This window comes from Perissodus microlepis, chromosome 19 (assembly GCF_051167445.1).
Source record: "Perissodus microlepis isolate ML-2025 ecotype Zambia chromosome 19, ASM5116744v1, whole genome shotgun sequence".
Taxonomy (NCBI): Eukaryota; Metazoa; Chordata; class Actinopteri; order Cichliformes; family Cichlidae; genus Perissodus; species Perissodus microlepis.
In genome coordinates, this window is record NC_140479.1 from 19,251,898 (window position 1) to 19,269,718 (window position 17,821).

Here is a 17,821-nt window from a genome sequence, read left to right on the forward strand (position 1 = left end):
ACAAAGGGGTCTCTGTCCGTGGTGCTGAAACGGCATCGAACACGGGATTTTCTTTTTCATTAAAATCTTTCCTTGTCACTTTAAATATATTTGATTCCATTACAGCTAGCTCTATAACATCACTGATTTAATATGCCAGCTTCACATACCTTTGCTCTAAGTGATACAGGACTGATTTGGATGTAATCTTTGAATTTATACTGGCATAGCTTATGTTAAATGTTAGCTTATGTTAAGGATTCTTTGTGTTGATGCCAGCCGAATATTAAATGAAAACCCTGGCCTAATAAATCCAACGAGTCTGACATTTTTCATCTTGCAATTTCCATCTCAGGACTTCAGCAGTCTGCAGCTTTTCATTTATGCGGCCCCAAGTCAACGGGAAATGCCACAAGTCTGCCATGGCCCTGGGAATGTCTGAAGGCTACAATATATTTATCTGTGGCTGAGACGTTTTGAAAGAAATAGGGGCCCTTGTTGGTTTATATTTTTGACCATAAATTGCATTTCACCCATTAACTTAAATGTGATTTGTTGCTTAGTGGTCACCAATGATTCTGCCTCCAGCTATTAAAAATATATTATATGCATTGATCCATATGTATCTCTATGCAGTGATATATTCTTTATTCATATATTTCAGTGCAATTTCTTTCCATTTTGGGGGGCAGGTGGTTGATTACATTTAATCAAATTCCCACACATCCAGCCTTCACAGAATATTTTTTAAGAGGAAGACGTTTTAAAATAACTTATTTTGCTAGCATCCAACCACTAGGAAGTGTATGAACCGAAAGAAAATCAAGTGTGGATAGAAAAGGGAGAGAGCATAGCACCTCCCACGTCCTATGTGCGAGAAAGAGAGAGGGAGAGACTGACAGAGAAAGAAATAGAGAGAGGGAGAGAGAGAGTCTGCTGTGGTGGTGTTGGGAATCGGACGACATGAGCTCTACATGAAACGAGTAAAATGCTCTAAGACGCTTTCGGCGTTTGTCTTTCATCCTTCCGAACCAAGGACGAGCCAGAAGCGGAGCCGTTCTTCACGATCAGGTATCGAGATGCTCCTCAGCCTCCACATCTTACATAGAGATCAGATGTTGGTATTCAGTGGCGTAACCGCGGTCCTTCTGGCTGGCTGGTTGTTATGCGCACACGATTCCTGCTGCTCACGGCCAACCCGGGACAGCAAATCTCACTTTCTGCATCCATCTCGCCGCTGTTGTATCACAAGTTACATTTCTGCTCGCTAACCTCGGTCGTGTCAGTTGTTACTGCCTGTATCCTCGTACAGCCATATTGGCAGTAAGCAGGAGAGGGAGATGGAGAGGGAGGGCAAATATATGAAGGTATTGGGGTTGTCATATTGCTTTGAGGAGTAAGGGAGGTGAGAGGGTTGGGAGGAGGGGGCTCGCTGCGACTGCGAAATGATGGCAGCACTGCGAGATGGCGATCCTCCGGTATTTATGAATGAACCACGCAGAGTAGGGTGGTCTGTAATGGCGTTGCGCACAAATCTGCGGAACCACGGCAAGCCCTCTCCCGCCACCGCTTCCCGACTACAATCGAGGCGGAGAATGCACGTCAACATTAATGCACATACACTAATAATGACGCCAGCGTGACGAATAAAGCTCGATTTCTGTGGCAAATGCTACAGTTAATCCTCCATCTGCATTTGTGCTCCCCTGGATCTGTGATCTTAGTTGTGGGTTTCAAGACTGGGAAGGAGATCCACCGTGAAATGTAAAGGAGCTGTGAATCATTTAGGTCCCCCGTGCGCCGGCGCGTGTGTGCGTGCTCGCACGCATATATGTGAACTTCCTGTATGGGTTTAACACTGCCAGTCATGATTGTATGTGTGTGTGAGAGAGAGAGAGGGAGAGAGAGATGGAGAGGAGAGCAGAGATGTATGGCAGTAAATCCTGTGAGTAAGCTTTAAAGTGTGTGGTTGAGAGTAGTTAGAGATGCAGACTGCATTAAAGCATTGTAGGAAAAGTGGACATGTAGGGGGAGTGTCCTGCCTGTCTGCCTGCCTGTCTGTCTCTCTTGAATGGCCACGGTTCAGTTGCATAAGAACATGTCTCTCTGCTGAAACAGGACAAAGAAGTGATTCAGTGATAACAAGCAAAACCAAAGCGAGTTTATGAAGGTGATGATGTTTGAGATGAGTATGGGAGTGGATACTCAGTGGTGATGACGATGATAAAGGACCAGTAAAAGCAGAAGTCTAATGTGAAAAAAAATCCATAAAAACCTAAAAGATCCAGAAACAATTGGATGACAGAAAGGTTGTTAGCTGATAAAATCTGAATAAAGAAAGTTTCTTCAGAAAAAAAAATCCTCTCTACTACTATTGTGTAATGTTTCATCCATGGACTGGAGCCTGTGTGTGGTTGCTGTGTGCTGGATGACTGCCATTTGTCAGTGAATGAAACAGTGAGAATTTGAACTAGTTTTTCAGAAAGCATATGTATGCTCAGTGAACAGTTTACAGCTAATTAAAAGATCAATTATGAATCATTTTAGGCATCTTTTTCATCACATTTGAACCCTTCTGTGGTGTCTTAAATTTACCATTTTATGAAATGGTCATTACATAAAACTAGAAAAAATCTATAAAATATAACATTTGAAGCTTCATTGAGAAATCAGCAAGCGCCATATTATGAAAGAAAACGTGGCAGCAGAGGCTTTATCTTCACCTGCTCATTTATAGTCTGTCTGTCGCTTTGACAGCACAAGTCTGGTCAAATGCACCATCCCCGCTGAGTACTTCTGAACTATATATGGCATAGTGTCTTCTTTAATATTGGAAAAGATCAATGCTAAAGCATTTTAGCTCTTCTGAAAGCATAAGCTCAGCTAAAAGATTTATATTGTCTTACTTATTAATATCATTAAGCAGAACTGCCTGAGTCTTGTGAATAACTAATCATGGCCCAGAATAGCTGCCATGGTCATTTAAGCACACTGCAACCTGTAGAATAACCAATATTTTGATTACACTTTTTTCTCACATATCAGCCTTTCAATGCCATCCATCTTCAACGCTCCTAAAAAGACATATATTTTTCTACAATTTGAGGTTTTAGATGAGGAAAAGTTAAAGGTCAGTTTCTTATAATCTCAACTGCGTCATGTCAGCATCACAAGCAGTCTGGACTGGAACGCCTGTGTTGTTTCCTCCTTTAACCATCTGCATTGTTATCAAACCTGGATCAGCTACTTATAAAAAAGAGAAAGAAAAGGGGGAAAAAACTATGTTCGGTTGATCTTGCCAGTAGAAACCATGGAGCCAATCCAAAACTACCAACCCTGTCACCATCTGTCACTGCAGGCAGGATTCTGCAGCACACTCCACCGGTCTGCAGTTAGTGCTTCAGTCAGGTCAGGGCCTTTACTGTGTCTAAAAATAGTCTTTCTTGAAAAAAATAAACCTGTGCACATTATGGCAGCTTTGACAACGAGCTTAAGTGTTTTGTCACAGAGTCAGAATCTCAGTTTCTTTACTTTTCCTCGGCTGAATTGCTGTGCGATTAGCCAGGTGCCTGTGTGTCTCCCAGATTGCCAGGCTGATGTATTAACAGGGTTTTACAAAGAAGCCAGACGGAGCAATCCATGGGTTCCCCCGGTCACACTAATACTCAGCGCAAGTAAACACTCAAAGACTAATTACACAGAAATGTTACACACTGTCCTGTGTAAAAGTGCTGCATAGCAACAGCATGATTAAGATTACAAATGCTGGTTACAGCTCAGGAATGAATCACCCTGAGAGGGAAACATTTTCCTCTTAAATTCTTTTTAAAAGTGCACATTTAGATATATTAAGGAGAAAGTGCAGGTAGAGGGGTGTTTATGTTAATCACAACCATTACCAAATCAGTCATAGTAGTATGGCAGCTTAAATGAATGCTTATCATCTCTCAAAATGCAAAGCTCTTTGGCTTATGTGTGAGGCTATCGCCATAAAACTGCTATGTGCAATAATCCAGACATTGTAAGTGTATATGTGTTTTCTTAAAACTTCTGAAAAAATATTTTTCATTATTTGTATTTTAAATGTTTCTGTGAAATCTAGGGTTATTTTAATGACCTCTTCTAATGATATTCTGACTTTGGATAGTTAAAGTAGTCATGTTGGTCAGTAATAAAGCATCTGAGCATTTTTTTTCCCTTTCCTACTCACTCAGAACAGGTCTGTACAGTGCACGCCACCTTGATGAACTTATGCCAAGGTGAGAAATTTGGGTGCTCTGATGAGTCCTTTTTGAACTACACACAGGCAGACCTTTACAGTTTTGTGGCTGAGCTGATGTTCCCGTGGCTCTATGTTAGTGTCAGTTCACATTGAATCAAAGAGATGCTCCAGGGATATCAGAGGGCCTCAGGGTACGTGTAGTCTTATACAGAGACTGCTGGTAACTTAAGTCCTGGGAATTGGGTCAATGCAGAGCTGGCCACAAGCACAGAGGAGGTTAAGCTCAATGATTAGCTACTAAGCCAAGACCACAGGGCGTTCAATCTCTTGGACAGTGTAGCACACACGCTCCATGCACGAACGGTGCCGTCTGCCCAGTCACAGTATAGACTGACAGGGGTGATACCTGTAGTCATACATAAATCATTTACATTGAGTCTAAACTGAACTTTATCAATTACCATCTGTATCATTTGTGATACATGAGTTTTTGTGAGTTTTTTTCCCCCCTGAAAAATATGCATAAATTGCACAATAATTTTTTAAGCAATAAATTACACAAAGTGCCAAATGTAAGGACATCAACACAAATTAAAATCCACATATATATCAGACAGTTCAATAACTGTTCAATAACTTGGTTTTGTTTTTGGGGGGGGGAGGTCAAACAGAAATTTTTGGCAATTATTTCATGGTTCAGGCATTACGGGGTTAAAACAAATTTTCTCTTGGACAGTAAAAGTTTTTTACAACCACATAGTTTCATACGGGGAACTACTTACTTGCTTTCCTGACAAGAACTAGATGGGAACATTAATGCCAAACTTATAAGTGTCCATTGAATATAAAACTGGAGCCAGGAGGCAGTTCATTTAAAACAAAGCCTACAAGCAGAGAGAAACTGCAAGCCTGGCTTTTGCCGGAGGTCACAAAATTTACTATGTTTGCGTAAATTGTACAAAAACTACGTAAGCCTTTTTTTCTTGGCTTGGCCGAATAACTCTCCAAACTTAGATGGAGTCAGGCTAACTGTCTTCTCTCATTTTCAGTCTTTGTGCTGAGCAAACTGGCTGCTGGCTGTAGCTTACCCTGAGAAAGGTATTGTTATTTTCATCTAACTCTCAACAGCTAATATCAGAATTCTCCAACCTAGTCTCCTAACTTCAAAAATGCACTGTCATCTAACTAAAGTGGCCTTTTTTCATTCAACAGAATCAGAAGAATCAGTGTTTGGATTCACTGGAAGGACAGTAGCTGTATCAGGGGATAATAATCCAGAAAGTAAATAGAGAAAACGGCATATTCTTAATTCTGTGCAAAGCACCACACATAATATTTTAACTTCTATGGATGCCCTGTCTGTGCGTCATCATACTCCAACAGACGCACACACAGACAGTAAAGGTGACAAAAATATGCAGCTTCGTCAGTTTCTTTTTAGGAAACTTATGGAGATGAGTTTTCACATTCAAGAGCTGTAAATGAAATCCAACAGAGACTCTAAGATAAACACATTCAGCAGGCTTTCCATGTGTGTGTTTTAGCAGGTGTGAGTGTGGCGAAGCAGAAGCGGCGACGGCGTGCCTGAATGTGTGAGACTGAATCAAAATTTATAAATCGAACCTCTACTGTCTGCTCAAACCTAATGAAAACACCCGTGTCTAAAAATTGCCTCGCCAAGAGCACAGATTACATCCCGTGGCAAAACACACACATACATACACACTTTTGAAAAGACCTGAGCTGATGTGTGCACCGAGAACAGGGAATCTTCTGCTTCACTGCACAGAGGCAGACACACATGACGCACACACACATTCATACAGCAACTGACAGGCTGACAGCTTAAGAAACTTTGTGTAGGTTTCACTGTGGCCAGAAAAAGACAAAATATTTCAGGCTGATAATCTGTTGATCCTGTAAAACACTCATTGCCAAATAGCAGTGTATTTTCAGCATTCCACTATGCACAGCCTGATTAAAATCCTTTCTCTACAAGATACCATGGGACCGCTTTGTGGGTGTCTATTTAATCACGCTCTTGATCTGTTGAATGGCATTGTGTTTGATGTTGGTTAATGCGCTTCCTTTGTGCCGCTGCATAAGTGGCTCTCTTGAGGGAAATTATGTGCATATTTTTGTTAAAGGTGACATTTTCTTGCTCGCTCTGTGAAATAAACGAGTGGAGAAGGCTGCGTTGCAGCTATTTTCTGGCGGAGAAGAGCAGAGGCCTCCTTGGTCTGTGCCAAATGCTATCTGCTAATGGAGTTTGGCTGCACTGATGCAGATGCATTTATAGTATACCATTAATTCATTAAAGAACTGCAGTCCTCTCATTTCAAATAAAACCAGAGAAGAGGACGGGGGAAAGGAGAGAGACAGCTTGCGTTTGGGAAGAGTGTCATAAATCTCAAAAGCCTGGTATCAAGGACAAATGGTGAAGGAGCGGAAGTACAGTATGTGTGCCACTATGAGGTTGCACCTGTGTGTGCAGTTATAGTTGCTGACAGAGGGAGGGAGAGAGCTAATTATAGTTCAGGTGAAAAGTGGGGGAGGTTTTGATGAGCAGGATCTTTGTCACAGAGCTAAAATCCACATCCAAAGAAACCAAACAGACACCAACCGCGGCAGGACAACAGACTGACGGGGCCCACAGAGACAGGGCCCCATCGATTAAAACCGGAGCGGCTTTAGTTTATTGATCAAACACCATGGAGACCTGGGGAGTGACAGAGCAGCAAGAGGAAGTTTAGGTAGCAGCTCAAAGAAAGACTAAAGTTGCGGATAAGTAAAGAGAATATTTAAGAGTTTATCAGAGCATGCATGTATCAGATGCACTGATATATCAGCTTCAAATCAAAGACATCATACCAGTCTGTGTGGCTTTGTCTAGATTGGTGGCTGAGTGTGGATCTTTGTGGATTTTTGTGATGGTGTTTGCTGCAGTATTTCATTAAAACTAGATCTGGTTTATTACCAGAAACTAGTAACTTGGGTCCTATTTTTACAGCAGTCACCATATTTTCTCCCTGTAATAATAATACTATACTCTTCACGTTGCTGAGCTCTAGAAACACTGCTGCACTAACCAAACTGTATACTTTGATTATCATTCCACAGTTTGCAGATGACTCCTTGGTTCTGTATTTAAATGGCATTTCCGACGCACTGTGAGATTAGCTCTATGTAACGTGTTTGAGTTCAACCGTTGGCTTGTTTCTGGGGTGTTTTCTGTTTCGGGCCTCTTGGAGGCAGCAAAACAAAATGGAAACAAAGAAAGCCAAATGCAAGTCAAATATTTACACTGTTTTTGTTTTGGTCTCTACCAGCTCCAGAGGGAAATATCAGATTCCCCCAGGAGCTAAATGCTCCACTGTGTTCACCAGTTAGGTGCGAACATTGTCAGTCTGCCATTTGGTGCCTGCTGCCACCACATACTGCACAGATTAGAGCAGGAAGCCAGACTGTACTGCAACACTCATGCCAGTTTTACATAATGAGTTAAAAGATAGATGAAGATGCTAAAATGCTTTGCAGATCTGAGATGGACTGCAGAGTTGTGTGTTGTATAAACAGCCATTTTAACCACCAGTAGGAGAAATATAAACTGTAGCAGCTTTAAAGACGGCAGCATTGTCTCAAGAATTAACTGTAATAAACAATTAATCCTCTCTAGATGCCGAATTACATCCAAGAAGGCCAAAATAAATTCACTTAGAAATTGGCTTTTTAAACTATGTTGAGGCCTCATTCCTGCTTATGTGTGTGTCTGTTATTAAGCAGGTTAAGCAAAAATCACTGTGCAGCTTTGACAGCTACATGGCAATTTTTAAAGTGTTACCTTTTTTTTTTCATCACTGACTGCCTCATTAAAGCTAAGAGTAAGGCACTGTAGACGACTATTGTTTCTGGCAATTTTACAGCAGCGCCTTGTAGTTATGTTGCACTTAAGAGTTGTAAAGGTTAACATGACCCTCACTGCACATGTTTTCATTACCGCAGCCACGGTCTGAAAGAGAAATACGACAGACTTGAAGTCCCAAGAGGTTAAACTTCAGTCATACACCCCTCTATCTAAAAAATGCAGTTTCAAGTTTATCACCCTTCTGAAGTATCAAGAGAGCCATTAGGGAAGATTTTCTGCTTCTTCCAGACCCGAGTAAAACAGTAGCCACAGGCTCACCTGAAAATTAAACTGTGGTGGTTTTCTCAGCAAGATATGAAGCAGTCTTATACATCACACATGCTTACAGCTGAGAGACGGTCTATAAAATTCAAGAGGCACTCCCCAAATCCTCATTTATTTCAAACTCCTGGACTGATATTATCTAGAACCCAGCAAAGCAATTACAGGCACCCTGCCATCAATAGTGGGTTCCTGCAGTGCAAGCATGACAGAAATCCACTTATTCCATATGGTATTGATGTCGATTTACTGTTTTCATTATGACTGCAGCTTAGAGAGCAGCATGATCACAGCTGATAGAATATCTTATTACAGAACATTAAAGCACGTTTAGCACCAAAGCGGATAAATAATGCAACAGATACGATGTGCAATCATGTGCAGACAGCACAAGCCCTCACAAAGATAGCAGTAGATTCTGTGCGAGGACATTGTTTAGATGCATATGCATGAGCTGCAGCAGGTAATGTTAGGAGTGATTAATTGTAGAGTCTTTCACAGCGCTGTGCTGCTGCTGTCTACAAACTGGGCTTTTTCAGTTAGTTGTGTTCATTTGCATGTTATCTTTATTACCTGATATATATAATCTGATATCACACAGTGTGGATTTAGCATTTTTAGTTTGATGACCGAGGATGAAATCTGCTGTGAATTATGCAATGCAACACTTTCTTTAAAGCCCTGAGCTTGTGTTGTTTTGTAAAGCAAACACTGAACCTTGACTCTTTTCAAATTTTTAATACCATTAAACCATCCTAACAAGCACTGGCCACTTGCAGCAGCAAAGCTGCAAATGTAACACTGACAGGTGTAACGCTGAAGCCAGTTTGGCTTGAATCAGTATGCCTTTGTGATGTGTTTAGCCAACTGGTGAATTCAAATCCAATAGTCCATCTATTTTCTCAAATAGATTTCTGTGTTTACCCTTCACACACAACTGGTTTTCATCTTTTTACTTTTAATTCAATTCACTTGTATTTGTACAGCACCAAATCACAACAACAGTTGCCTCGAGCTGCTTAATTTGTAAGGTAGACCCTACGATGGCTTTAGTTGCTCTGACTCACTCTGTTTGGATCCATATTAGTGGAAGGCACAGTGATCGGTGTTCTATGTTGGCTTGATGATTAATTAGAAAATGCGGGATTGTTTTTGGGGCTGAAACTGAAGAACCGTGACTATGCGAAGGGTATTGATTAGGGAAATGTCTGCATGAGGTGGAACACTTGGATCATCACCAAACTCATCTTCTTTAATTTGTATTCTGGCTCATAGTCAGACCACGAAAGATGGAGTGTTTTAAAACCCACTGGCCTGAGGTTAAGTTCTGCCAGCATATACTCCTCCTGTTCTGATTCATTAAACAAAAGCTCCAGATTTTCTGTTAGAATCTTATCTTCTCATGTTCCCTTTCCTAATCTTATAGGTGTAAGACTATCTTAAACCCGAGGGGACAGAATGCCAGAACAGAGCAACGACTATCGTGTGGTGGTGTTCGGTGCTGGGGGAGTGGGGAAGAGCTCCCTGGTTCTGCGCTTTGTGAAAGGCACATTCAGGGACACCTACATCCCCACGGTGGAGGACACCTATCGCCAGGTGATCAGCTGTGACAAGAGCGTGTGCACCCTCCAGATCACAGACACAACAGGCAGTCACCAGTTCCCTGCCATGCAGCGCCTTTCCATCTCTAAAGGCCACGCCTTCATCCTGGTCTACTCGATCACAAGCAGACAGTCCCTGGAGGAGCTCAAACCCATTTACCAACAGGTGAGGAGTGTTTGTGTGTCTTTGGATGGCTGAGCTTGTTTAATCGCGCTGGGCTTTTATACTAAAAAGTGCTGATGATTTTTTTTCTACATTGTACTAAATATAAAGAGCAAAAATAATGATGCTGTCTGGGGTAATCTGTATTGCATTAGTTCCTCAACTTTGTCACTGGTGATGTCTAAACCACAAACGCTTTCATTTGTAATGATGTACTCTCTTTGGGTGCTAAAACTACAGGCAAAATTCCCAGAAAATAACAAATCAAATCCATTTGCTTGCCTTTGCAGGTCCTGGCTATAAAGGGCAATGTTGAGGCTATCCCAATCATGCTTGTGGGAAATAAAAGTGATGAGACCCAGCGAGAGGTGGAAACTAAGGACGGAGAGGCCCAGGCCAACCAGTGGAAGTGCGCCTTCATGGAGACATCAGCTAAGACCAACCACAACGTAACCGAGCTCTTTCAAGAGCTGCTCAACCTGGATAAGAAGAGGAACATGAGCCTCAACATCGACGGCAAGCGCTCTGGGAAGCAATCCCGTGCCGAGAGACTGAAGGGCAAATGCAGCGTGATGTAAAATCCAAGAGAGGAAAGGAAAGGGAGGTGGAGGAGAGAGAGGGAGATGAAATACGGAGAAGTAAAGAAGAAGGACGCCAGACACCAAACGTATCATACAGAGCAACAAGGTTTTTGACGGCAGCGGGGTTCTCATCATCGACACGCTCCTCACAAACACAACTTACATACAGGAAACGTTTCAGTTCGGAGCATAAATCCATGCACATCCTTAATGGGGAAACAGATGAGTGGGATTGAGATGACAAGTAGTGTGTGACACAGATGAATACAGAAATGGCAGGGGTGTGGACTTTGTATCCTCCAAGTGTCACAAAAACCTGGATGGAGCACTCTTCGAGAACTTGGATGAGAGTACTGACCACGAAGACCAGAAGTCCATAAAAACGCAAAAGGTTTCTGATCAGTGCAAAACCTTAAATATCTTCTCTCACTTCTGCACCTCCCTGCTCAGCTCACACTTCACCCTTCTCATCTTTTTCATACCCTCTATTATATCAACTGTAGAGAAATGTAATGTACAAGTAAGCGAGTTCCAAAGCTCACTCATCTGGTAGAGACCCTGTTGTAAGTGACTGAGGTGTCTATCATGCTAGTACACAGAGGACTCAAAAGTTTGACACTGCTAGCATGAAGCATCACAGCAAAAAAACACATGACCCAGCCACACCCCAAGGACTTTGATGTATATAAATATGGGATATTTAGATATATTCCATCCAGTCTGCACATCCTCAGCCCCAACTAGTATATGATGTTGACTCAAGTTTGATGCTCTGAAGCTCAATTTTCAATTGCCATCGTCATATAAAAACACTTCTTTGCGTTTATCCCCCAAATGCTTATGGTAAAAGGTCATCTATGAACCCTCGAAATGTCCTCATCTGATGTGGAGAAACATCCAGCGGCAGGGGCTTCACGCATGCCATTGATACGACGCAACAATCCTTTTAAGACTCTCATCAAGTGTAGAATAACTCTGGCTGAAAGGAAGCTGGACTCTCATTAAAACATGAAACAGAAATACGAGTCTGCCTTGCCTACGAGGTTAATACACTTAGATAATCATTGCCAAGCTGGTAAGATGAAAGAGAACTTTTGGTTCTGAGAATGTCAGTTTGCTTTGGCACTTTTCATGTGAGAGTTTCTCTTTTGGCCTTTTTTTCTAGTTTTCTTTATGATGCTCTTATAAAGTTACATTTAAACACATCTCCTTTAACAAAAAGCACACAGGGGAGAAAAGGGGGAGGGTGGATCTTTAAAGCTCCATGCAGATTATCCAGTGCACCCTGATGCATCTCCGTACACTCATCACCTGTAACTCCAAGCATCAGGAAACAGAATGGGTCACAGAGATGTGCAGACACAACACGCACATGATGCATCCATGCAAAAAGAAAAGAAACACACACACATTTAGCTCTCTGATAGTCAATCTGAGTAACATCGTTGACTGAGTAAATGAAGAAGAACAGGGCTCACTCAGCCTAAATGCCCTCACATTGCACTTTATATCACCACACACAATTTTATTTGCCATGTTTCCGCCTACATGTGTATTAATAATTATCTCTGTTGTGCTGTATGTCCAAAGTGCATATATATATATATATACCCTTTTTTTCATGTAGGACCTCTAAAATTGTACACAGTGTATACAGAGCAGCCAAAAGCACAATACTTTTTTCCAACATATCTAATTCTATTTTTTTTTTGTTTGTTCTTTTATTGTATTTGGTTGCAGTTTCCATCCTTAGCTTTCATTCAACAGTCCTGAACATGAATTGCATAGGTAGCATGACCACAGGTAGCTCTCTGTCTTGATGTATGGCGCTTTATTTTGTCTGGTTCTTGGCACAATGAGGTTGTGGTTCTGCTGAACAACAGGGTATCGTGATGTGACCGGTTAGCTGTGGACACAAAGAGCGTAAACGTTATGTAACATCAACCCCCACACCACCCCCACAGGATCACAGGTTGTGGGACGACGATGAGGGGTCAGATTATTTGTCTACTTTTCTCCATCTCTCAGGCGGTTTTGACAACAATTAGCGTGGCGGATAATCTGCTCCTGTACTGTTAAACCCAAAGACACAGATGATAACCCCTTTTAACTGTGTGTTCATTTCTCAAGAAAAAAGGAAGAAAAAAGAGAATAAGCACAGCAACTAGTCTCGTCTGTCTCCTTCTCTGTCTTTATGTGTGCAGCAGGATCAACAACTGGGCACTTTAGGGTGACATTTTACTTGAAGACTTGCTTATTAATCAGCAACGCCTCATTCATAAGCACCGTGTAAAATGTCCTACCTTTATCATTCATGCCCACAAACCACTATAAAATGATTTCAGACGTGTAGATAAGCAGATGGAAATTCACCGAAATGTTCACAAGAGCTTCAAGTAAGATGTTACCCATGTAAAGAAATACTTTACCCACTGTCTTTCTGGGAAATGTTGTTACAGTAGAAGGTTCAGTGTTGCTATGTACTGTAATATACGGCTTAATAACGATACTCATGATCTATTGTATTTGACGCATCCACTCTTCAGATCTATCAATTAGATAGCACTAGCAAAATGTGAATATGTAACTAAAAGTTCCACTCCAGGCTGTAATTTTGTTTTTCTGTTTATTTTGAAAGCTGAATGAATCTGTTGTTATTACTGTGTTGTACTTTGCACTAATGTGAGGTCCTGTTAAACCCAAACATTTATATTGTAAACATACCCTTTACTTGTTAGATGCCAGGGATGCTCACTTGTACTCTCTTATTTTCTTTTTTGAAAATCTGTTTAAATTCCAAAAACAAGATGTGTAAAACAGATATATAAGTTGTATTTTAATCACTTTATTTTCTTTTATTAATTCATTTATTTTTAACCTGCTCTATATAGATAGAGTGCAATCTACAGGTTGTGGCCATTTGACGAGCTAAAATTTGAAAAAGAAAACCTTAAAAATCGCCTGCAATGATTTTCAGACCGAGTTCTTTTCTGGTCTGACGCAAAGCCACCGGCAGTGGTGCACACGCTGCATAAATATCAGCTTGACATGTCTGGTTGCCAGATTGTGTGCGCATGTTTGTGCAAACTGTTGTTCTGCTGACGTTAACAGGAGACTGTCATTGTTCATGTTCCTGCATAGAATATGATACAACAGGGAAGGAAAAACAACAATGAGGCAGCGTGAGAGAGCACTATGGACAACAGGGGGCTGTGCTATTAATAGACATAGAGCGAATATATGAAGTTCAACCGCACAAGCCGTGGCCTGTATAAGAATCGTTCGAGCTTTCATGTGGGAGCCGTTGAAAGAAGATGTTGTGCTTGTGGAGTGTGTGAGCTATTGAGTTTGTGGACTGTGTGAGTTAAGTGCTCGCAAGAATCAGGACAGACACTTCTGCCCCTGTCCCTCCATGGCGCATCTCATCTCATTTATCCATGAACCATATTCCCTGTTCTGTGTGTTTAACCGGGAGTGCATTCATGTACATGCACATTCATCCACCTTATTTATATATATTGTTTTCATGTTAATTCACTCCGGCCTGCACGGGTGTGTATGTGCGCGTGCTTGTGTTGTTGTTGCTGTTGTACAATCTCATGAAGTGTCTGTCAGATGTTTGCAGCTTTCCCGTGGAGAGTGCCTACACATTCTGCATGAGTCATCCTGCACAACACACACCCCCTATACGCACACACACTAGTATATAAATCAGGCATGGAACTGAAATAGAATGACTGCATGCCCTCGGTTGCACACACACACACACACACATACACGCATATTACATTCACACAGGCCTTGTCAGTGAAACATCATTCGCTCTCTGGCTGTTTAACGCTGTTGTACCTTTGTTAGCGTTACTTCTGCATAAATCTGCATAAATTGTGAGCCGTTTTCATATTCATTCTGTATGTTTTTGCTTGCCGTTTGCACTTACTGAAAACCAACCCTCCTCGCATCTGATTGTAGATAGCTGTAAATATTGTTCAAAGGTTTCAGAGAAGCGAAGGGAGAGCGTGCAGATAAAGGATGCCGTGGTGGGAGCGCGCAGTCTCCTGCGCATTCTTTGTATAGTCAAAACCTCCAATCAGAAGTAGGACAGTTAAAGTTTTCTTCATGTGGAAGCTTTACGTTGGGCTTTTTTTTTGTATGCTGTAGCAAGAGAAGCACTGACTTTAAAGGAGGAACTCTATGGAGACCAGCTATGTTAAAGGTGACTAAATAATAAGTTATAAAATGAATAATCATACGACTGGATGCAGAAAGATGTAATTGAACCATGAAATTGTGGAACTTGGTGGATCTTTTAAATTTAGAATAATTTTTGCAATTCCACACTCTTCTTTAATTAAAAAATGCTGCAGGTATTTTCATTAAAATGTTGCTTGTGCGATGATATTTTCATGGTTAAATTACACATTTAGTCTTAATATTGTTGGTATGATTACTTGTTTTATAACATTAAATATACTTATTGCCTAGTAACAGCTATAGTTTGGGCCTCCATAGATAACTACATTGGTGGCACAGATTTTTGTGTAGGACCAGGTAAAGTTTACTTGAGTTGTTTGTCACCAGTGAGGTCACAGGGTACTTTTTGTTCATCTTGCTGAGGAGTCTCATACAATAAAGGGAGTGGGGTTCGGATTTGTTCTTCTGTGGCTGCAAGGGAAACCTCAGACCATGTGAAGCTTAAAGAACGAGCACTAAGTTAAACCTTTATACTCAAGAAAAGCTGTGGTTTTCTGACACACCAGGCTTTTTGTTACCAGCGAGGGGCAGGTTGTGCTCCTGTCCAGCAGGGCTTCATGTCACAGGAGCTAAAGGAAATCGGTACCGGAGGATCAAAATACAAAAGAACTCCCATTCTTCCTGCCAATCACTCAGGCTCACCCCTTTACATTTCATCTGATCGCCTCAGATCCTAATGAGCAGTATACGGTGAGGAATTTGTGGTTTGGTACTATCGAGATGCTCTGGCCCTTCATTCCTGCATGGTCCCTATTGGTGTTCCAGCCAGCATGAGAACAAGGACACAAACTGTGAATCATCTTTGTATTTTTTAAATAAATTCCTCTGCAACATTTATGGCTTTGGTTTTGCAAATGGGTTATTTCTTTTAAGCTCTCATTGTTTTTGTAAATGATTTTTCTTTGGTTCTTCTTTTTTTCGTTTGGATTTTTTCATTTGACTAATTATAATGTATAGATATTTATTCTAGCAATAGTCTTCCTATTAAAATATACTGTGCTGATGCATCCTCTGAATAACTGAAACTAACATATATAAATATATATATATATATATATATACATAGAGAGAGTGTGAGAGAGAGAGAGAGAGAGAGGTGATAATAATAATCAAATCTGCAAAATGATTTTCTTAATAAAAATATGAACTGAGGAGTGTTTCCTGTCATTTTTTTAAACATTCTCACCTTTTGCTTGCCGTTTGTATCCATGCAGTGATGTGGATCTTAGAAAATCAGTGATATTATGGTCAGCCACTTCAGTCCAAAGCCTTAGGGAAATCACGCAGGATAAATACACATAAGGGGCAACAGGGTAACAAGGAACAGGTGGACATACGAAAGGGAGGGGAAAGAGCAAAGACAGGAAGTAAATACTTAGCAGAGAAAAAATAAAGCAGCCTTCAAAATAAGAGAGGAAATAACTGAAAGAATTAAAAGCATGCTGTAGAAACCCTCTGTGTAAGCATTATACGATACAGCATATTCCTTGAGGAAGCATATGTGGATACAGTTTAGGGGGGTTTACCCTGTAAAATGTACGATATTTAAAAGGGAGAACATAGCAGTGTGCAATAGTTCCATCTTATCTAACATACAAATAGAAAAACGGCTTCCATATGCCTCATTTTTCATTTAAGAGTACTAAAACACTTAGTATTCAGTTACATTTACAGTAGTGGGCCAATATTTTCCCACAATCCTTTGCCATTTACAGTACATTACTGTTAAAACCTACAATATATTGCTGTTTGTGTTACATTGTAGATGGTGTTTAAATCACAGGTTACAGTGCAGCAATCTTCTCTGCTTGTTGACTAACATTCATGTAAAAGCTCTGCTGCTGGCATGACTTTGGAAGGGGTTTATTTCTTTTCAGCGACTCTCAGTGATTCTCTTTGATAGTTCTTTTTTCTCATTTTTGAATTTTAAAATTTTACTATAATAATTTAAATTATTTTCCCAACTCGGGATTGTTGACTTCTTTCACCCATGTCGTGCTGCCATGACATGCAGACTCTTTACAGTTTATTAATTCATCACACAGAGATACTGGCTTCCCCCCTACTCTTTCTTTCATTCTCTCTTCTCTCTTAACCCTCCAACATCTGCTCGGAGATGCTGTGCCCGGCACGGTTGCTATGGAGACAGTGTGACGTTGACGGCGGTTGTCGCATCAGTGTGGTGTGACCCTGGTGGCGGAGATGCGGCGACAGGCGGGTCTCCCATCCTGCTCCTGGGAGGATTAAAAAACATGTCATTCCCCATGAAGGCCAGTGTGGCAACCCCTCTGCTGGGTCTTAATTAGACAATTATCGTATCCACATACACACATAAAAATGAAACACATGAGACAACCTGGGAAAGTCTGTGTTTCCGTTTGGGTCTAAGATTAGGCTGCAGGAGTACACGTGGCATATGACAAAAAAGGTGTGGGTGGGTGGATGCCACCTGTCAGCCTGTGAACATCTTTAAGTGGTGACTCATGGGCTTCCACCGTGGATTTCTTAGAAAATGAAAAGTATTGCTCTAATCCAGTGTAACCTATGCTGCTTCCTCACACACAGGATGGAGAGGGAGGGAGGGAAGCACGGGGTCTGAAATGGAAGAGAGAAAAATGAAGAGGGAAGAGAGAGCCAGCAAAGGGAAAAAAGGGGGAGATGAGAAAGGTGAGGAAATGAAAGGGAAATGTATAGGCATCAGCATAATTTCACTGGTCGCTGGAAACGAGGCCAATGCGGTACTCTGTGTGAGATATAAATAGTTCTTCTGTGTTTATAATAAGCAGGAAGGAAATGGTTGCTATACAACCACTGAGACGTATATGCGCATCAAAA

General features: G+C 41.2%; 1 protein-coding gene across 1 annotated transcript; it reads left to right on the plus strand.

The window, feature by feature from the left end:
* Positions 1–853: 853 nt before the first annotated feature.
* Positions 854–16,138, plus strand: diras1b (DIRAS family, GTP-binding RAS-like 1b). Its single transcript, XM_084914496.1, has 3 exons — positions 854–1,050; positions 9,814–10,154; positions 10,442–16,138. Exons 2-3 carry the CDS (start codon positions 9,846–9,848, stop codon positions 10,727–10,729), a joined length of 597 nt encoding a protein of 198 aa, XP_084770622.1. The 5' UTR covers positions 854–1,050; positions 9,814–9,845; the 3' UTR covers positions 10,730–16,138.
* The last annotated feature ends 1,683 nt before the right edge of the window (positions 16,139–17,821 follow it).

Bases quoted from the DNA above. Each gene is read 5' to 3' on its own strand.
- diras1b (XM_084914496.1), top strand. From the start codon at position 9,846: ATGCCAGAACAGAGCAACGACTATCGTGTGGTGGTGTTCGGTGCTGGG. The intron at 10,155-10,441 runs GTGAGGAGTGTT...TTGCCTTTGCAG, and splicing joins TCAAACCCATTTACCAACAG to GTCCTGGCTATAAAGGGCAA.